Raw genomic sequence first — 22,873 nt, 5'->3', positions numbered from 1 at the left:
CTCAGCTTCAGGGATGTCATATTTCAGGGTTTAGTTTGTAATATATGATTCATTGTGTTGCAGTAGTTATTGCACACTGGCGCTGACACTGGCTGGAAGCTTGATGAACAACGTCGCCCTCAGGAATCTTTCAATAATTAATCTCCACCAACACAATCAGAGTTTTTGTGTGTGTGTGTGTGTGTGTGTGTGTGTGTGGGGAGGGGGAGAGAAACTATTTTGAGTCCTCCTATCTCAGCTCAGGCAAGTGTACACCAACAATAAGCCCCCCCCCCCCTCCCCCCCAGTCAGAACATAATGAGGAAGAGCAGCGAGGAGTGTGTTTGGTGTCCACAGCTAGGACAACCTCTAATTGAGGCGGTGTAGGTTTCCAGCAGGAGAGACTGTTCCTCCTGCCAAGCCCGAGTGTAACACAACGTCTCTCCCTGGCTTGTTTTCTTCTCTCCTTTTTCTCTCCCCCCCCCCCCCCCCCCCCCCCCACCTCCCCTCCCCTGCTTTTTACCCCCTTCTCCCACCTCCCACCTCCCTCCGTCTCTGCCACAGTTGTTGCTGGATAACAGAGCGAATGTGGAGGGCGCCCTGCAGGATGGGGCCGAGAACTACACGGAGACCCCGCTTCAGCTGGCCGCTGCTGCAGGTAATCAGCTGCAAAGACGAGGAGACATGCTTATTCAAAATCAGAGGTTTTAATTTTAAAAAACAGCGTATACGATGTTTGGTTTTGAGCTCACCAGAAGGCATCCTCACCCCGATTTTAAATATATAATTAATTGATCACTTTCAGTTTCAGTCTGAGCGTCAGGAAAGCTGCTTCTCAACATCATGTGGTGGTAAAGTTGTGCTTTATAAAAAAAATAACCTGCACAGGTATTCACATCCATCATTATTGGATCAACCCTGACATGAATTCTCTCGCTGACCAAACCGACCAAAAGTGAACTGAAAAGAAAAATCCTGACTGAAGCATCAGATAAGATGACTGATATCACTTTAATGTCTGTTTATTTTAAAGGCTTAATATGTGATTTTTCACACTTAAATGTATAAATCAAGTATATCTGAAAATAACTCTGTGAGTCATGACTGTCTACAATGGGTGTAACACCCGAGTCCCACTGTCTGTGATGTTTTCAGAGTTTTCAGAGTCCTATCTTCAGTTTGTTTACATCGCCCGGCCGGCCGGCTGACTCCTCCCCTCGTGTATAAAAGTTGTTTAATTGAGGGACTAGAGAAAAGAAGAATAACATACTGTACTCACTGCTTAACTGTGTTTCTAGATCACGCTCATTTCAGGTAAATTTACATGCAGTGTGAAGATACGAGCGTAATAAAGATCGCTAGCATTAGCATGCTAACACAACAATGCAGCGTGAGTTGTTTTGGTTTCATGCTGGTGCTCAAGGGCGACATCTGCTGGATCAAAAAATCACATATAAAGCCTTTAAAGGTGTAATATGTAGAATTTACACTCAAATATCTAAATTGTCTAAAAATTCACTTTGCATATAAAGCCTTTAAAGTAGACTATCAGGGTGCTGGTATACAACCCCGTAAAGCTCGGCTACAATCCTCTTCACGCTGGTCACAGGTTCAATTCCCGATCCTGATGCTGTCTGGTGCACGTCTTCCCCCCGCTTCCTGTCTCGGTTGAATAAAGCCCAAAAAATGATCTCTGTGTGACACCGACCCTGCTGCATAGGCGTTTACAAGCGATTAAAAAATCACTACAAAGAAAGACGCCATCTTCTTGCTGAAGGTCTCTTCTCATAGCGAAGCTTCAGTAATAATTTGATTCTGTTTTAAAAGCAGCTCAAATCTCCTCACAGGAGCTTTAAATAAATCAAATATTTATTCAAAATGAAAAAAAAAACACTACACTGCTGTTTCAAAATGTAAATAAAAAGTTAATTCAAACACAACCAGTTGGTAGACATGCAGTCGTGACATTTTATGGTACAATGAGTGACCTTAGGAAGGAATAAGAAGCCAGGTTACCACGGTAACAAGTGCTTATTAGACACACACACACATATATATATGCACAGCGTTGGATAATGATCTCTGGACATAATCAATAATGTAGATGAAATTAAGACCACAATCCCAGAGCTAATTTCCTTAATGAGTAGGAATGAATTAAAGAGTTGGTTTTTTTTGCAGCTTCGAGCTCTTTTTCTTCCGACTCCCTCCTGTTTCATTTTATTGTCACATAAAATTTACAGCGGTATAAAATTAAGAATGAGCAACGCGAGGATCAAGGGACTCGGGTTACGTTCCAATTAATGTTTTTAATAAGCAGCGTCTTGACTGTATCAGATTAGTATTTGAGGTGTTTAAAATCTGCTTTAAACTGAAATCTACTGTGTCTTAATGCTGCTCAAACGCTTTGGCAGGGAGCGCACGATCACATTTCACTAATGCAGCTCTAAAGACTTCAATTCAAGTCGCCGTGTGGAACCGTTGGTTGTTGGTGATTTTTGTTTGTAGCACTCACTTCAGCAGCTTTGTGAAGAGTTATTTAGCCTTCCCCAAAAACCTCAGACGTTTTTTAAAAACCTTTTTTCAAGGCCTTGTTTTTAAAATGAATGTTAGACCTTCACACTTTGGAAGAACTTTAAATTGAAGTCCCAATATTCACCATAAACTAGCTGCTTATTAGCTAATTAGCAGCATACTGACTCCTTATTGGTCATTATTAAGCTCTTATTAGTACCTTATTCTACATGATCATAGCATATAGTTACAAGAGTTTACCCTCCTATTTTCTGCTTATTGATAGTAAGTCAGGAAGTTATTTTACATGAATTATGATCTTAACTTCTACCTTATAAAGGCCTCACTAACAGCTTTGTAAAATATTCTTTCTCAGCTGGAGGTCTGCAGATAGTTCCTGGCTGCCTTTTCTTTCATGATCAGAAGGGGAAGATAGATCAAACAGCTTGGTGGTGTTGCCATGGTGATTTCAGATCAGTTTTTCAGGTATAATCATCAGGATGAAAAGCCCTGAAGTCTGGGAGATACGCTCATGGCTCTGCTCTCACTCTGTGAGTGTGTGCAGTCGTACAACCAAAATTGCGAGAAAAAAAAACCCATCAGACTGGTTTGGAGCAGCTGATCGGGACGTGATCAGCTGTCCTGCCCTGTTGTACACTCCATAAGAAACCACGATCAGGCTGATCGAGGGGCGTAAATTCAGCCCGTTCAAACTAACAGACCCCATGTAATGATAACAACACGACTGTGAAACAATGATGGACAAGTATAGTTAAGGAAAGCCAAAGTTCTAAGAAAGAGTTCTAAGAGGAGATGAAATAGGACATTGAGTTTGAGTATTGAATGTATAGGAATCATTTTCTGCATTAACCCTTTATTCATGCGTTTCTGTTTTTTCAGGAAACTTTGAGTTGGTGAGTTTGCTTCTGGAGCGAGGGGCCGACCCCATGATCGGGACCATGTGTCGAAACGGCATCTCCTCGGCCCCGCTGGGAGACATGAACTCCTACAGCCTGGCAGCAGCACATGGCCACAGGTAACACACACAGTGACACACACAGTTACACACACAGTGACACACACAGTGACACACACAGTGACACACACAGTTACACACACAGGTAACACACAGTTACACACACAGGTAACACACAGTTACACACACAGTTACACACACAGTTACACACACAGTGACACACACAGTGACACACACAGTGACACACACAGGTAACACACACAGTTACACACACAGTTACACACACAGTGACACACACACAGTGACACACACAGTGACACACACAGTGACACACACAGTGACACACACACAGTGACACACACAGTGACACACACAGTGACACACACAGTGACACACACAGTTACCACACAGTGACACACACAGTGACACACACAGTTACCACACAGTTACACACACAGTGACACACACAGTGACACACACAGTTACACACACAGTGACACACACAGTTACACACACAGTGACACACACAGTGACACACACAGTGACACACACAGTTACTACACAGTTACACACACAGTGACACACAGTTACACACACAGTTACACACACAGTGACACACACAGTGACACACACAGTTACCACACAGTTACACACACAGTGACACACACAGTGACACGCACAGTGACACACAGTTACACACACAGTTACACACACAGTGACACACACAGTGACACACACAGTTACCACACAGTTACACACACAGTGACACACACAGTGACACACACAGTGACACACACAGTGACACACACAGTGACACACACAGTAACACACACAGTTACACACACAGTGACACACACAGTGACACACACAGTTACACACACAGGTAACACACAGTTACACACACAGTTACACACACAGTGACACACACAGTGACACACACAGTGACACACACAGTGACACACACAGTTACACACACAGTGACACACACAGTTACACACACAGTGACACACACAGTGACACACACAGTTACACACACAGGTAACACACAGTTACACACACAGTGACACACACAGTGACACACACAGTTACCACACAGTTACACACACAGTGACACACACAGTGACACACACAGTTACACACACAGTGACACACACAGTGACACACACAGTAACACACACAGTTACACACACAGGTAACACACAGTTACACACACAGTTACACACACAGTTACACACACAGTGACACACACAGTGACACACACAGTTACACACACAGGTAACACACAGTTACACACACAGTGACACACACAGTGACACACACAGGTAACACACAGTTACACACACAGTGACACACACAGTGACACACACAGTTACCACAGTTACACACACAGTGACACACACAGTGACACACACAGTTACACACACAGTTACACACACAGTGACATACACAGTTACACACACAGTGACACACACAGTTACACACACAGTAACACACACAGTTACACACACAGTGACACACACAGTGACACACACAGTTACACACACAGGTAACACACAGTTACACACACAGTGACACACACAGTGACACACACAGTTACCACACAGTTACACACACAGTGACACACACAGTGACACACACAGTTACACACACAGTGACACACACAGTGACACACACAGTAACACACACAGTTACACACACAGGTAACACACAGTTACACACACAGTTACACACACAGTTACACACACAGTGACACACACAGTGACACACACAGTTACACACACAGGTAACACACAGTTACACACACAGTGACACACACAGTGACACACACAGGTAACACACAGTTACACACACAGTGACACACACAGTGACACACACAGTTACCACACAGTTACACACACAGTGACACACACAGTGACACACACAGTTACACACACAGTTACACACACAGTGACACACACAGTTACACACACAGTTACACACACAGTGACACGCACAGTGACACACACAGTTACACACACAGTTACCACACAGTGACACACACAGTGACACACACAGTGACACACACAGGTAACACACAGTTACACACACAGTGACACACACAGTGACACACACAGTTACACACACAGTTACACACACAGTGACACACACAGTTACACACACAGTTACACACACAGTGACACGCACAGTGACACACACAGTTACACACACAGTTACCACACAGTGACACACACAGTGACACACACAGTGACACACACAGTGACACACACAGTTACACACACAGTGACACGCACAGTGACACACACAGTTACACACACAGTTACCACACAGTGACACACACAGTGACACACACAGTTACACACACAGTAACACACACAGTTACACGCACAGTGACACGCACAGTGACACACACAGTTACACACACAGTAACACACACAGTTACACACACAGTGACACGCACAGTGACACACACAGTAACACACACAGTAACACACACAGTTACACACACAGTGACACACACAGTGACACACACAGTAACACACACAGTTACACACACAGGTAACACACAGTTACACACACAGTTACCACACAGTGACACACACAGTGACACACACTGTTACACACACAGGTAACACACAGTTACACACACAGTGACACACACAGTGACACACACGGTAACACACACGGTAACACACACAGGTAACACACAGTGACACACACAGTGACACACACAGTGACACACACAGTGACACACACAGGTAACACACAGTGACACACACAGTGACACACACAGTGACACACACAGTGACACACACAGTTACACACACAGTGACACACACAGGTAACACACAGTGACACACACAGTGACACACACAGTGACACACACAGTTACACACACACAAGTGCCAGCCAGCCTGAGACATATCCATTACCACCGTATTGATCCATTTACACACTCTGCTCTGGTCCATCTGCCACCCACAGAATCCTGCAGTATAAGAGAGGCAGAACTCTCGCTCTCGCCCCGTCAGACAGCCGGCGACGATAAGCGCTGCAGTCTATTCCGGCGGCCATTTACGGCTTCAGTTTGACATCATTTCCCTGCAGCTGAGTGCGATAAACTCCATTAACATTCAGGGCAGCGGGAGCTGTCAGGAAAGAGGAGCGGAGGAGCAAAGCCAACAAAACAAAGCTTGCATTATTATTAAGACAATCAATTACAGCGGGGTGATCATGCTGCTGCAGTGGGGGTCGGTGGTGAGGCGATGCGGTGAAAAAAAGTTGTCTCTGTTCCTGAGTGAAAAATTGAACAGAATGAAACTACCGTCGCACAGGTCTTTGCTTTTGAGTCTCTGCTTTTTTTTAATCTGCAGGGACATTGTGCAACATTTCAAACACCAAAGAGTCTCTCTCGTGTCAGAAATAAAAACCCGCTTGTTCTTGAAACGTCGAGAAGTCAAAGCATTGTGATGAATAAAAGACGGATTAGGGAACGAGACTGCAGCACAAATATTATTACACTTTTTTTTGTTAATACATGGTTAATGCATCTTGTCAGCGGTGTGATTTAAGCACATCGAGACCCTCAAAAGTAGAGCTGCACGATTTAAATCATCAAAAATAAGAGTCAGATTCGGCCTCTCTGTCCCTTCTACCAGCCTGAAATCTACAATCCACCATTCCCTCTCCACCACTCTGTGGATAATAGATCCATTCCCAGTGCCTCCCTTTCTCACCCCTTGTTACCTGACTCCTGATTCTGATCCTGTATGTCTCTACCCACCCTCCTGCATCTTCTTCTCTTTGACATTTAGTTGCAGCAACAAAGGAAAGGGAACACAAAAACAGACAGCAGGATAGACTGGCATTTTTGATTCCTTTTTTTTTTTTTTTGTGAAGCACAACTCTTCAAAACAAAACAACGCAGTTCATACTTTTAGACAACAGTGTCCTTTGTTTTTGCAACAGCACAGAGACCCGGTGAACACAGCGACCGGGTTCTGCACACGGCTCTGAACTGAGGGGCTGACTGCGAGCCAGGCCTTGTCACCCGAAATCAGTGCAGGACTTAAATGAAGCTGCTGTGGCTGAATGAGAGCAAACCCTGCAGCCCGGGCTCCGCAAATCTTGCGAGAAGCCCGACCCCGCGAAGAGTGAACGCTGTAAAAACTGCAGCTTTTTTTTTTTTTTTTTTGCCCCTCGGTTGAAGAATTTGTTGTTCAACGATCACATGAAGGTCGACGATTCTCGGGTGTCTGTTCTCTGCGTACTATCGGCCAAAAATGCTCACTCGCTAATAAAAAAAAAACAAAAAAAAACCCAGGGGACTGCTTTGGTCCATCAAACAAAATTTTGGTAAACAGCTTCAAAGTGACAACAGTTAGCCCTCCCACCGACTTGTCATCCGTGATCAAACAATCCCAGAATCAGGAAATGATGATGTGTTTTGCCCCTCCTTCTCGGGTGCAGATAGCGCTCTGATGCGTCCTCCGGGCTGCGATCACGCTGCGTGTTTGAGTCCTTTCTTCTCAAGGGAGGACGTCAGTCTCGGCTGCATGAATCTGCAGAATGAAAAAAAAAAAGAAAAAGAAGAAAACTCCAGCTTAAATCCAGCTTGATGTTTTCTGACTCTACACACCAGTTCTGGATGTTTAGAGTAGACGTCGTGCTTAATTTAGTACATGAGAAGATTTCGAGTGCCATCAAAGCTGGAGGGGCTGCATGAGCTTAATGTGGAGTTAACACAGTGCGTGTTTGCCTAATTTAAAACCATTTCCCAGCCTGTTATCATCCACTTCACAGCTTCTCCTCTTAGGATTCAACCTCAGGCTGTGCTAGGTGGAGGAGGGGGGGGGGGGGGGGGTTCTTCAGTTTTCTCCCCTCCTCCCTCCCTAATCACTTTATTTCCTTTTTCTTGACCATAACAGAATCTGTCACTGCATCTTCACACTCTCCTTTAACCTCTTGTCTGAGCGAGTTATGTTCTACCTCCCTCCCCCCCCTCCAGGAATGTGTTCCGGAAGCTGTTGGCGCAGTCGGAGAAGGAAAAAGGGGACGTCCTGTCCCTGGAGGAGATTCTCGCCGAGGGTTCGGATCCGAGCGAGAAGAGGCTGGTGCCGCAGGCCAACGGCGGCGGCGGAGGAGGAGGAGGGACCCTGCGAACAGGAAAGGCCAGACTGAGGGCCCTGAGAGAGGCCATGTACCATAGCGCAGAGCACGGCCATGTGGACATCACCATAGACATCCGCAGCTTAGGTCAGATTTACTAATGCATGCCTCACTGGCACACACACGCCGCTCGCTCGCTCGCTCGCTCTGTGGCGCCTCCAGCTGTCCTGGAGATGTGCTCATGCTGTGCCTGTCCTGTCCCGTCCTGTGCTGTCCTCTACACACACGCTCACAAATCACTACCGCTCATTCAGCCATGAGACAGACACAGGAGTTTATATATATGTGTGTGTGGCATATGGCATATCATCTTTAACCACAGCATTATCCATTTCATTTGACATAAGATCCACCGGGAAGTTGATTGGAATGAATTGACTCTCAGCTGACAAAACAGACTTTAAAGGCGACCCCCACACGGCCCGTTTTGGACGCCCCTCAGTTTGCCAGGCAAACATCAAACCAACAGGTGTTGAAACAGCGATGAAAGCGGGCAAGCTGATTCTACCCGACCTAAAAAGCCTCTGCATGTTTCTAGCTTGACGACAGTGAATGTTGCAAAATTCAGTTAAAATGAAGTAAGCGTTTAAACTAGATGTAACAATAACGGGTACAAAACAAAGACATAGTGAAGGTAGAGACAAGGTTAACCACAGACTGTAAAGAAACAGCCTGAGGATGAAGCCTGAGTGGCGTCGCCCGTTGGTTTCTGATAGGGCAGTTTAGGAAGACCATCCATGTCGGTCGCCATATTGGAAATGCTGAGTCGGTCAAACTTTCGCTCAGCCGAACGACAGGCAGAGAGCTGGAGCTGAGGGCGGGGCTTAAGCCTCCTGACAAACTGCGTCAACGTGGCCGCTTACAGTCAGGTCGATCACGCTCCTAATTAAAAATTTGTATCCTTCATTGAAGAAAAAAAAAATCAGCCCCGGTAGAATGTGTGCCGATAAAGACAAAATCGTTTTCTGTACGAGGTTGTAAACATGTTTATTTCTGCTGTCAAAACGGACATTTTAATATGGGGTGTGTATGGGACTTCCAGGTCTTTCGGAGCCAGCCTCTAGTGGACACTTGAGGAACTGCAGTTTGTTGCACTTCCACGTTAGCTTCATTTTTTAAACACCGGAGTTAAATACAAAGAGATGAATAAAAGAACAGCAGTCAAGTGTAAAGATTGGAAACAGGGGGAAACAGCAGAAGAAAAAAAATCCACCTTGGAGCGACTTTAAAGAACGACTCTGTGATATTTACGTGTTGTTTGTTTAATTCTCACAAAAGACAGTGTGTGAATCTGTCAAGTTGTAGCTTCACATCGTGGAGTATAAATACAAAATAATGTGTTAACTCGTGAGCTTCAGAGTTTCTGGTAGGCTGATTCTGCCCGGCTGGAGGGCGATTCATGGTGTCCGCATGACGGTTTGCGTGATGCAGATTACGTCATCTGTCACAGTGTGTGAGCATTAGGAGCCGACCCTGTTCGACTGTCCGTGTGCTGCCCAAAATGTATCATCCGGGGGGGGGGGGGGGGGGGGCTGTGGGCTTGTTTTTCTTCTTTGTATGTTTGCAATGTGTTTCACCATCCCCTCATCCTGTTCTCATTAGGAGCGCACACACACACACACTTTCTGTTTCAGGGTGAATTCAAGAAACTAAGGAGCTCTTGTTCTTGCTCTCAGGAGGTTGCTATTATGTGTGTGTGTGTGTTTGTAGTGTGTAGAAGCTACTGAAGTATGATCCAGGCTAAACTGCATAACCCCTGTTTCCAGTCTTTGTGCTAAGCTAAGCTAACCATTTCCAAATCTTCTGTATCACATTATGTCTTTATTTACACTCGAAAATCATTGAGCGCATAGCCCTCATTTACAATGACGTCGAGCGGGATGAACAATGAAAAATAACAAACATACATATACATATATATGTACACATACACACATAAGCATATGCATATACTGTATACATACATTAGTAATCGTATTAAACAGACGGATGAGAGAGAGGCTTTGCTCTTCTCGTCGTACTCTTGATTTGAAAGCAAGATTTGTGTATTTCCTGAAACTTTTTCTTCAAAAAAACGTTTCGTCAATGTCCGCATATTTGCCATAATTCCATAAAGTAGCTGAAGACAGACGGGAAACGTTCTCAGAAGAGAGTAGGGGGATCATATGCAGGAATTCAAAACCCATGTATCAAGGACTGCAGTCACGGTACATGGGGCGCACAACAAAACCGCTAGGTGATCCAGCGCCCCAAAAATGACATATTGTTGATCTTTTTTTGGGGACAAAGACTCTCAAACCTAAAGTCATGCAGATTTTTATGACTCAAAGAAAAAGTGTATTTTTGTCTTTGATTGCTGAAACAACGACCATTACGGGGAATTTACTGAGCCATCGATCTTCTGCATTAATCAGATCATCATTTTAATTCATGTTAATGTCACATTGTGATATTTTTTCACATTTCTTAATATTGCATTCTTTAATTACATTCCTTTTCCGCAAATCGCCCTCCGCCTCACTCTCACCCCGTGCAGTGATGGAAACATGGTCGGTTCTGTCGCCCCTTGGAGAAAGCTGCTCCTGCATCTGAACTGTGTTTTTCCACGTGTATTCACTGTCCGTGTGGTGTCGTTCCCAGGCGTTCCCTGGACGCTGCACACCTGGCTCGAGTCCCTGCGTACCTGCTTCGTCCAGCACCGCCGGCCGCTCATCCAAGGCCTGCTCAAAGACTTCAGCTGCATCCAGGAGGAGGAGTACACGGAGGAGCTCATCACACACGGCCTGCCGCTCATGTTCCAGATCCTCCGAGCCAGCAAGGTCAGCGCCGCTTCCCTTTCATGTGCTCGTAAACAAAACGCTTGTTAGAGGAAAGACATGTGACAAAGTGCGGCTGGGATTTCTGGGAATACAAACTGTCCTGGGCTTGTGCGCTTGTGGGATGACATTAACGCTCACATTTGCATATTTTCAGATGCACTCTAAACCATATTATCATACATTTGCATGAAATTGTGTAAATCACAGGGGGCAGAAAAAGGTCAAGAAACTTCAATCCTTATAAACTTTACGTCCTGATGTATGTGTGTGTGTGTGTGTTTTGCAGAACGAGGTGATCAGCCAGCAGCTGTCAGTCATCTTCACTCAGTGCTACGGGCCCTTCCCCATCCCTAAGCTGACAGAGCTCAAGAGGAAACAGACCTCACGCTTAGGTAAAGAAGTTAAAAATAGTGAGAGATCCTCCCTTTTCTCTGTGTTTCTGCATAAAGTGAAGCCGAGGTGACGATGAGGTGACAGCAGGGTGAGAGACTGTTCATTTAGGAGGGGATTTAGTGCTTAAATCAAGAAATATACGCTTATTTTTGTCCTCACATTTACACTCCAGGAGGTCTCTATAGGTTCTTAATCTCTTGTTTATTCTCAGACTTTGTTTTTCAGCAAAGCTTTTATGAGCTGATTGTAATTTGAGTGCTTTTGTGTTACATCATCATGAGTCTCAAAATGCAAAAAATATTGATCAAAATGTCCCATTGTGGCTTTAAAGGAAGAGTGTGCAACTTTTTGATCCAGTAGATGTCGCCCTTGAGCACCGGCATGAAACCAAAACAAACTGCTCCGCTCTCCTCCAGCCGCCCTCTCCTCGGCAAATCATGTGGCACGAACCGACGTCAGAAGCTGATGTGTATTTGTTGTGCCAAATCAATTTGCTTCAGGCAAGAACACCTAACCACTGAATCAGAGGAGAGCAGAGGATTTTAATTGGGCAGATAAAGTCACCTGTTGAGCAAACTCTGACTTGTTTTTAATTGTCAAACATGAGAAAAAATGTTGGCATTGTGGGAGTCTTACACCAAAAGAAGTCATGACACAAACATCGCTATAGGAATCTGCAATCGGCTAAATTGTTATTTCAAAAATAGGTATCTGCATCGGCCGGGATTTTCCCAATCGGTGCATCTCTAATATTCATCGTGGTGTTTTGCAGGCAGGAAGTGCATGCACATGAAAGTTAGGATGTGTGTTTTATCAGTCGGATCAGGTACTTGAAGCCCCTTTTGAAGCTGCAGGAAGTCAAGGCAGCTTTATTGAAAGAGCATTTTTAAACTCAGAGCTTTACAAAAGGCAAAGAGGAGCAAAGGCCCTTTAGATCAGAGAGCAAGAATGACTGAAATAAAACAGAAAATCATCAAAACTTGTAAGAGATAAAAACACATTAAAATAGATCAACAGTGCAGTTATCACTTCAAGAAAACACAAGGCAAAGACGCAGACCTTTCCAGATCGTTGGTCTCATGGTTCTCGTCACTGGAGCAGGAAGAGGCAGTGAAACAGTGGGAGACTGTGCTGCGCTGCCACCTAGTGTTTGATCAACGGCAGGTTCAGGATCAAATCACAAATGCTTTGTTGTTTTGTTTGTGCGGAGAAATGAAATTGGATCATTAATTCATCGTGATGTTTGTGGAAAGACTAAAAAGCTCAAAGGACGGGACATGAGTTTGACCTGCCTCCATATTGGAATATGAATCACACATGAATCGTTGTATTTTTGTTGACCCTCACTCTAATTTATGACCACATCATCTTCGGTGTTTTCTGCATGTGTTGTTTAGACGAGCTGTTCTTATTGGCTCTCATTGTTTCGTTCTTCTTTTCAGACCCTCACTTCTTGAACAACAAAGACATGTCCGACGTCACGTTCCTGGTGGAGGGGAAACCCTTTTATGCACATAAAGTTTTGCTGTTTACAGCTTCACAGAGGTAACAAAGACAATTCAGCTGTTCCTTTTTTTTTTATCTTGTTTTCTCTTATACAGCTTCAATTTACCCACAACGCCTTCTGTTTCCTCCAGGTTCAAGTCGCTGCTACAGAATCGACCAGCAGCAGAGAACACCTGCATTGAGATAAGCCACGTCAAGTACAATATATTCCATGTAAGATTTTTCTACTAGCACATTAGCTTTCCATTAATAACCCGACAAAAAAACACGCTTCGGGTATCCCTCTAACCACCCGAGCTCAAGTCAAGTTTATAGCTAGAACACATTTCAGCAACAAGGCGATTCAAAGAGCTTCACACAGGACATCAAAAGCATCAAGACAAAGAGACATTTAAAAATCACTAAATAAAACCATTAAGGGGGCGCCGGTGGCCTGGTGGTTGGTGAGCGTGCCCCATGTGTGAAAGGCTGTGGTCCTTCAGGCGGACGGCCCCGGTTTGATTCTGACCTGGGGCTTCCTTCCCCACTCTCCCTCTCTCCCTGATAGTTGACTCTATCTACTTTCCTGTCTCTAAATAAAGGCATACAAACTGGGAACTGGCACCAGAAGGGGAGGACAGATATTATTTACGAGTACACGACTGGTTTGTTTTTAACCAGCGTTTGAGTTTTTTTTATCTTTTAAAGGTTAAATAGTTCTCAAAATCCCCTGCCATGTGATGGTAATTTGTTCCAGGAATGGTTGCCTCTAACAGACTCTGAATTCAGTTCCACATTACAGATTGAGTTTTTGAAGTGGAAAAATCCCCAAAGAGCTGAAGATGGCTTCGTAATCTGTTCAACATTAAGTCTGTTGGTAGAAAAACAATCCTCCAAAACCCTTAAACAGGCAAAAAAAGAGAGAGGGGGGAAATCTCAGGAGAGCAATACATGTACAGAGACTGAAACATGTTGTAGTGAAAGCCACTCTATGGATATATTATATAATCAATGACTGGACTCTCATGTGTGTTTCAGCTGGTCATGCAGTATCTGTACTGCGGAGGCACCGAGTCCCTGCACATACGCAACACTGAAGTGATGGAGGTAAGACCGACTTAACCAAAAGCCCGCCGAGCGACAGCGCCAGTATTATTAGCATTTCTAATCCTCATTCTGTGTGTGCTGTACTGTTCCCCGCAGCTCCTGTCTGCAGCCAAATTCTTCCAACTAGAGGCCCTTCAGAGACACTGTGAGATCATCTGCTCCAAGAACATCACCACCGAGACCTGCGTGGATCTGTACAAACACGCCAAGGTGAGACGATGATAACTGACATTTAATCAGATTACATTCAGACGCAGCTTATCACGGGTGATAAACAAGCAAGGCTATGACACTCTGATATCTAATAAAGGTGTGATTATATAATGCTGTAACATTCAAAATTGTCCTAATGACTTCTTGTAAATGTGAAAGTGTTAGCTTGTAGCTACGACCCGACTGATTCACTGCAGCCTGACGTGGCTCCACTGAGGGTTTAGAGTCTTTTAACACATTATTTTGGCTTTACAGACTGAACTTTGAGGTTTTGGTTTTCTTTAAGTTCTCTAATCTATATTTTCAGCCACACATCTAATTTTCAACTTAAAGATCTTAAAAACAAAAAGTACACAAGCGGCTCATTCCTAAAGGGAAGACATAAAAAGTTAGCAACAGCTAGCTTGTGGCTAACCGAACAATTTCCCCCAGATTTTTCCAGGGAGAAACTTTGAGAAAACAAAACAAAACACAGAAAAGCAGCAAAAAAATCATTTAATTTTGAGAAAATGATGACCATATGTAAATATCCTTATAATGATAGACAGACAGATGGCGGTTTGGCTAGTCGACCACTTTGGTTTAGACTTAGTTACCACTAAAAAAGAATTGGGTAGAAAGATAATTTACTGCCATCTTGGGATATTTCAACTCTGTCCTCAACTTTGGTTTATGTTTCAATAATTAAAAAACACGACAGACATTCCCAAAAGCCTCCTCTTAACTTCCTGTTTGTTGCTAATTAGCAACTTTAAGCATATTTAGAAAGCTAACTTGTTAAGTCTGGTATGGTGAGCAGTCTGCTAAACATCTTCACTTTAGCATTGTTAGCATTTAACTCAAAGCTCTGCAATGATTCATGTTCAACCTCACAGAGCTGCTAGCTTGACTGTAGACTCTTAGATTTTTTGGAAAAGTTGGAAATGTTGTCAAATTGTAATGTAGTTATTACAATAACAAGATAATGGACGTATCTTAAAGCAAAGCTACGCTGATATGTTGAGAAAGATTGCCTGATTTTTCTTCAAAGAAACGTTTGATAGAGATGAAGTTCTTCTAATTAGGAAGATAGAGTAGTCACATGAAAGTTTTAAAACTAAGGTTCCCCTCATTCTTCAAAAACATTCTGCTGTTTTCTCCCCATCGTCTTCTGTCCGTGTAGTTCCTCGGCGCCTCGGAGCTCACCGCTTTCATCGAGGGCTACTTCCTGAAGAACATGGTGCTGCTGATTGAACTAGACGGCTTCAAGCAGCTGCTATACGAGGCTCCGCCGCCCGAGAGCCCCGCCTCCAGTCCCGGCATCTGCTCCGACATCCTCCTCGAGCTGGAGAAAAATCTGGCCATGCGAATCCGCTCCATCCACCTCTCCACCTCCAAGGGCTCCGTGGTGTGACAACATCGTCTCCCAGAAGCCCCTTTTCGATCCAGGCACACAGCATCCATGTAACGCCATTTTCAACGACCGGTGCCCCCTATAGACCATATTAACACGACGGCCCTTTTGCTCTTAGGTCATGCTCAGGGAGGGAAGCTCGGATGCTTTTATGATGTCGCACTTCTGGTTCATTGTTGGGAGTCACACAGGATTTGGATATCCAACTGAAAATACGAACAACAGTGAAAATCTTGAGGAACAAGTGAACATATTTATAAGAACAAACATCGTATTTGATAACCAAAAAACTAAAAACATCATTAGCATTCAGGGCATTTACTAGATATAACTTTCCTTAGCTAGCACTACTAACACTAGTAGCATTTCATGATAGAAGAGATGAGGCATAAATCCGTAGCTAACATGATGTTGGCTACAAATCTAAGGGAGGGGTTAAAAGGCTAGCATTAGCTGTTGTCTCACAGTAGCTAATGGGTTAGCATATATTTTGTCTTTCTTTAAACATTACTCAAAGCCTCTCTGGACGTCTGACGATATAGTAGTACATTAGCAGTCATCAACTTCCTAGCTAACATTGCAATTTTATCGCGGTTAATTCGGAAATGTGAAAATTCCAAGGTTATGTAGCTAGCATGTTTGCTAGCTAGGACATGCTAGGTTAGCTGTTATGGCTCAGCTGCCAGGTGCTAGGTATTTGTTGATACGTATATTAGCTGATGTGACTTAGCTGTCAGTGCTATGCTGAGGTATTACTTTACAACCTGGAATACAGTAGGCCAGGGATGGGGCAACTTTGGTCACGGCAAGGGGCCACATTCATTTAATTCTCACCACCAGGGGGCCAAATTGTAGAATACAAAAACGATTACAGTCGATTATGTCTCAAATTTAACTCAACATATACCAGTGATCAAGTATTATTATGGGCATATTTCTGGTTTTCATGATTTCATGGCAGATTTTGTCATGTTTTTCTTCATGTTTCCAATTAATTGATATGTAAAAATTGACCTGAGGGCCACGTTGAGGGTTAATGGGGGCCACGTGTGGCGCCAGTTGCCCACCTCTGCAGTAGGCTATAGTAGTACAACATTATAAAAAGTATTTGAGCTTCTCCCCTGAGTTTGACGTCAGATCAAATCGACTACAGCAGCACTCGTCTGTCCTGGCCCTGAAGAGGGGCTGTTGGATTTTTTTACGTCAGGGATTCCCTTTAAATCTCCCACCGGGGGAGTCAGATCTGGCATGTGTGACAAAGTCAGAGTGAGAACTTTCTCGCCTTGTCTCCTAATTGCTCCCACTTCTAACTAAACACTCCTACAACAACAAAAAAACTGTCAAAAAAAAAACATAACTGACTTGACCCAGCAGGATCACTCAGACCTAATAGTGATTATGGTATTTCATATAGGCCTAAGAGAAATGCATGAAATACATTCTGTACACCTTTTTGCTTAAAAAGGTAGAGTAGAAATTTAACACAATAAAAGCAGCTTTCTCATCGTCTTAAGATATGAGACTTTGGTTTACATTCAACATCACTTCATGGACAAAGATTTAAACACATGCCAAAATATAATCCTCCTATAAATACAATAAAAAGTGACTAGTAGCAACCCCAGGAGACGGACTTTAGGTGGACTCGTTTGAACCTCTTTACTGTCCGTCTGTCTCTTGTTTGTTGGACGCGTTTCACTGTGTTATATCTAAACTGTGTGCAGAGGCCAAACTGATCACAGGAACTTCCACTGAGGCCGACACTGCAGCGCTGATTCAACTAAAGTCGGCCCACTCAGTGAACTCTATTGCTGACAGATGCTTGAAAACACGGATGTCCAACTGGGAAATTAACTCCACGAACACACTGTTGACTTTTTTTTTTTTTTTTTTTTTTTGCATGACACCTACTCAACTGAGCTGCCCTGATATTTGCTTTTTATGCAGAGCTTAACTTCACGGACCACTTTCTCAAAGTTGAAGTAAGGGGGAAAACGCTGCTTATTAAAACTTTCTATCCACTGCAAAACTGACTGAGCGGGATTTTATTTTTTGGAGATGGATTTGGATTTGGCAGGGACTTTCTCTTTCAAGGATATTTAAAACGCAAAGTGTAAATACGTCCTCAGAGTCATCGTTGCTGGTCGTTCTTTTTTTTTTTGTAATCTGATGTACAGTATTCTCCCACACTCGCTCGGCTGATGACACCAGTCTCATTTGAATGTGCTCCCTGAAACCGTTTGTTTCCCTGCTCTGTGTCTTGTTTATGCAAACGTTGCATGTTTAACCTGTTTGTTTGAATCCTCTGTTTTCTCCTCTGTAGGTGTGCTGTCTGTGTAGATCCGTAGGGCTGAGTACGGTGACGATTGTTCCAGTCGAAGTTCAATCAGTTGATTTCTGAGACATTCCAAATGATCAGGGTAGATTACAAGAGCCATTTTGTTTTAGAAGTTCTCAATAACTCATTATTTGAAAGATAGTTTAGAGGTTGACTCACATTCAAACTTTCTACAAGGGTAAAACTTTTCAAAGTTAGATAGTTTGAGGAAAAGTTCAAAATGTGAAAGCAGCATGAGCATGAAAGAGAGTTCATCCTGTTACTTCAAACCCAGTTAATTTTCTTTAGTCAACAAATTTCAAATGTAAAGCAACAACATCTTTAAACTAAAGCCAAAAGGGGGGTCAAGACTCAAACACCTGATGTAAGAACCACTTCAGTAAATGATGAGAAAAACATCCTTTAAAGTCTTTATATGTGATTTTTCACACTTAAATATAAATCAAGTATATCCTCTGAAAATAACTCTGTGAGTCATGACTGTCTACAATGGGTGTAACACCCGAGTCCCACTGTCTGTGATGTTTTCAGAGTTTTCAGAGTCCTATCTTCACTTTGTTTACATCGCCAGGACGGCCGGCTGACTCCTCCCCTCGTGTATAAAAGTTGTTTAATTGAGGGACTAGAGAAAAGAAGAATAACATACTGTACTCACTGCTTAACTGTGTTTCTAGATCACGCTCATTTCAGGTAAATTTACATGCAGTGTGAAGATACAAGCATAATAAAGATCGCTAGCATTAGCATGCTAACACAACAATGCAGCGCGAGTTGTTTTGGTTTCATGCTGGTGCTCAAGGGCGACGTCTGCTGGATCAAAAAATCACATATAAAGCCTTTAAGTGAGACCGATGATAGATGTCCAAGAGTGAAGCTCACAAATAGAGATTTAAAACAAATGTAAGGAGAAGTTTTAAAAAAGAAGGATAAAGTGGACAATCCAAAATAAGGCAATAAGAGGGAGGTTTAGGGGAGGCGGCTCAAACTTTAAACAAGTCCGAGGCTGTTTCTGAAATCACTCACTGTTCACTATAGTGCACCATGTAGTGAACATTTTGTAGTGTTGTCGGAATTCTGAGTGAGCATTATCATCCCCCATATAGTCCACTCATTGTATCCCACAATGCATTGGGAAAAGTAGTGTACAATCAGTGGTCATTATCTAAGCAATATATCCCATCATGCATTGCGGTTCACAGATTTTTTTTGCAAGCAGAAATAGGAGATACCAGAAAAAAGTCGTATTTAAGGCGTTTTTTTACAGAAATCAAGACGCTGTTTTAAGAAAGAGTAAAAGATGGTCAGCTGAATAATTTAAGTTTGTCCTAATGATGATGAAAGACACGAGACCAGAGTCTGTAGGAACACAGGAAAGAGTTTGGGTGTGAAATATTATGAATCATTTATTCATAATTTAATATTTATTCACTATTTTTTAACTATTTTGTGAAGTTATCACTGAAATTCATGCCGTTATTTACCGTTAATATTGAGTTGGATGAGTGCACTGTATAGTCCACAACATATAACATACAGTATATTGAGAGTAGTGAATGAGTGAGTGATTTGGGGCACAGCCTGAGTGTTGTTCACCATCATTTTTGTGCCAATCGGCTCAGGTGTTTTGAGATTTGGCTCAGGTGTGCGAGATCTGCCTCCCCTGCAGCTTAAGCACAAAGATGTGTTGTTTCATTTCCTGAAAGCCAGGACACAAACGTCTCTTAATTACCTCAGTGCAAAAGCATATTCAAAATTCAACCTTTTGTTTCACCTTCTTTTCTTTTTCTTCCTACAGACCTGTCCACCAGGTGTTGCATTAGATAACACTTACCCGTTGTAAAAGGACCAAATGCTAAAGCAGACGCATTGTTCTGAATGATGCACACTAGCCAAAAAAGGAAAAAATACAGAGAGCCAGTTTCAGCATACGTCTAAATTCAGGTGAAAAAGCCCACAGTGTATTTTATGAATGTAACGATGCAACAAAGGAAATATTTATAAATTGTGCGATGTCTCCAAAAAGACGCTTACAATGCAAATGTCTCCTCATACTTTGTGATGTTGTTTCGACTTAAATCCGACGGTATCTTCAAGTAAAAGACAAATCTAAGACTTAAATATTGTAGCACTTCAAAATGATGTGAACATTTGTTCGGGCCAAACAAAGACAAAGCTGTAAAACAGATAAAGCTAACAGTTCTGTTTATGTAGTTTACAGAAAATGAGATATAGATATTATCCTGCGACTTTATTTTCTTACAGTACATAGCAGTATATATATTTTATTTTACATTCCACAAATATTTTGTTTTAGAAAAGTATAAAAGAGGATATAAAAAGACGCTTTAAATGTCTGAAATTAAGCAATATTTCCATGCAGTACGAAAACAGGCCACAGGGAAAGAAGCTACAGTATAAATGTGAATTTAAAGACTGATAACATAAACAAGGGACGGAAAAACCATGAATATACTTTTTTATTTCTATTAGGGCCCGACCGATTTGCAATTTTTGGGGCCGATACCGATAAACATTCGATACCGATATATTGGCCGATAAATTAGATCTATCCTTCATTAATAGAAATAGATATAGATATACACATATATTGTGTTGATCCCTCAAATGCAGTTATTAAACACAACTGGCATGTACAGTACGTGAATCAATGGTCGACTCTCACCAGCAAAGCTAGCTGTATGGATTACAACAAGCATCATCACTCTTCAGCCAGAAAGAGAACTGATAGTGTAATACAATGAAACTGAATCTGACTGGTGAATAAATCGACAAATATCGGTGCGTAAATGCGATAAAATTAGCCGATACTGATAGTCACTTGACTTGCTAACATCGGCCGATATTATCGGCTGGCCCATAAATCGGTCGGGCTCTAGTTTCTATATTTGTGGCATCCCACGCTGTGTTTTCTTTTTAACTGTATTTCATTCACTTTAAAAGAATATATATTTGACTTCAAGTCTTGAGGTCACACCCTGAAAGCTTTTTAACTTATTAAGGCTGATCCTTGTTAACATATATGTTCCTTTACATATTCATGCCCTCGTTTGAATTCAAACGTCCTATTTAAAGGAGAAACGTAACTTCAAGATGCAAATCATTTCGTCTCCATGGAGAAGAAAAGGTTCATAATGATGTCAAGCACTTTCTGTGCCAGTGTTACTGTAGCCTCATGAAAGCATCTGAGCTCGGTGAGCTTCATTAAAGTCTTGTTGTGTTCCTAACAGCAGCTGAATATGGTGTTAGAGTATAAATAAACCAAAAGACTTTAATCTGTTTTTTTTTTTTGTTTTTTTTTATATTAGTCTTAATGTTAGCTTGCCCCCGTGCCGGTGCTTTGATTGGAAACTGGGTCAAAGCCGTAGAGTAAATGTCGGTTCGCATGGCTCTCCTTGTTTAATGTTGTTGAGAATGTGCTCCGTCTCCACACGACTCTCCCATCACTTTGTCTGAGCGTTTCTTTGCCTGCGTATATTTGTTCCTGGTAATAAACCACATCTCTCCTAGATGCAGTGGAAACATGCATGGGATCTTCACTCAAATCCACAAGGGGGGGGGGGGGGGGGGGATGAACTTTTGCTATGATTTTTCCTTTGATGAGAACATGTATATTGTACAAAATATATATAAATATATGAAATATAAATTATACATGGTGTGAGAAGCAGGGATGTGGTGGAGTATAACAACAAACAGGAATGTTACACTCGTGCTACACTTTCTGTGGTTCCATGACATGCTTTTGTGGACAGCTAATAAACGACCAGAGTTTAACCAAACGGTCACTTTCTGCTTCTTCTGTTCTTCTAACATCACTTTTCTTGGCTTTCAGGGCTCGAGGGAAGGTGTGCAATTAATATCTCTAAAGTTAGTAGTACAGAGTTTAAAACTGTTATTTATCTGGATGAATACTAAAACAGTACTTTGGTTATAGATGCCATTTGTCAAGCCTAAGCTATTTTTTAAATTTTATTTGCCACTACGCTCTGCCAATGAAAGGCGTCTGATCCAACCTTCACAACAGGATCCTAAGTCTCTGACTAGACTCTTCTCCTCTGTCGCCCCCCGGTGGTGGAATGAACTTCCAAACTCCATGTGATCTGCAGAGTCCCTCTGCACCTTTAAGAAAAAGCTAAAGAGCCAGCTCTTTCATGAATACCTACTAACTTAATGATGATGGTCTCCATATTATTGATGATGATGATGGTAGTGACGATGGTTTTTGTTTGATAACGACGACTTATAAGATGGTTTCTATACTGATTAGAGCTCTCAAGAACTGCCCTCAATGTTGTGCTTTGCCTCTGGTCACTTCCTGTCAGCACCTGTGTGTCCAATCAGACTCAAAGCTGATCGTTTGCTCTTACTGACATTGTTCCCTTTTTTCTAGATCCTTGCTTGTGTTGTTCTTACTCTCTGATGTACGTCGCTTTGCATAAAAGCGTCTGCTATGTGAATTGTAGAATTGT

At 42.6% G+C, this 22,873-nt stretch overlaps 1 protein-coding gene across 1 annotated transcript in view; it reads left to right on the top strand.

Annotated features, from left to right (window-relative positions):
* LOC132956693 (ankyrin repeat and BTB/POZ domain-containing protein 3-A) overlaps positions 1 to 22,183 on the top strand; it is a 177,104-nt gene extending 154,921 nt beyond the window's left edge. Inside the window, exons 8-17 of the mRNA XM_061030265.1 lie at positions 544 to 637; positions 3,394 to 3,529; positions 8,475 to 8,722; positions 11,276 to 11,454; positions 11,741 to 11,846; positions 13,290 to 13,392; positions 13,485 to 13,566; positions 14,371 to 14,439; positions 14,536 to 14,649; positions 15,815 to 22,183. Of these exons, the coding sequence (XP_060886248.1) occupies positions 544 to 637; positions 3,394 to 3,529; positions 8,475 to 8,722; positions 11,276 to 11,454; positions 11,741 to 11,846; positions 13,290 to 13,392; positions 13,485 to 13,566; positions 14,371 to 14,439; positions 14,536 to 14,649; positions 15,815 to 16,045 (1,362 nt within the window). The 3' untranslated portion in view covers positions 16,046 to 22,183. The remainder of the gene's footprint in view (positions 1 to 543; positions 638 to 3,393; positions 3,530 to 8,474; positions 8,723 to 11,275; positions 11,455 to 11,740; positions 11,847 to 13,289; positions 13,393 to 13,484; positions 13,567 to 14,370; positions 14,440 to 14,535; positions 14,650 to 15,814) is intronic.
* The last annotated feature ends 690 nt before the right edge of the window (positions 22,184 to 22,873 follow it).

The sequence above is a fragment of the Labrus mixtus genome, chromosome 22 (assembly GCF_963584025.1).
Source record: "Labrus mixtus chromosome 22, fLabMix1.1, whole genome shotgun sequence".
NCBI classification, from domain to species: domain Eukaryota; kingdom Metazoa; phylum Chordata; class Actinopteri; order Labriformes; family Labridae; genus Labrus; species Labrus mixtus.
This window is presented reverse-complemented; position numbering and strand designations above follow the sequence as displayed.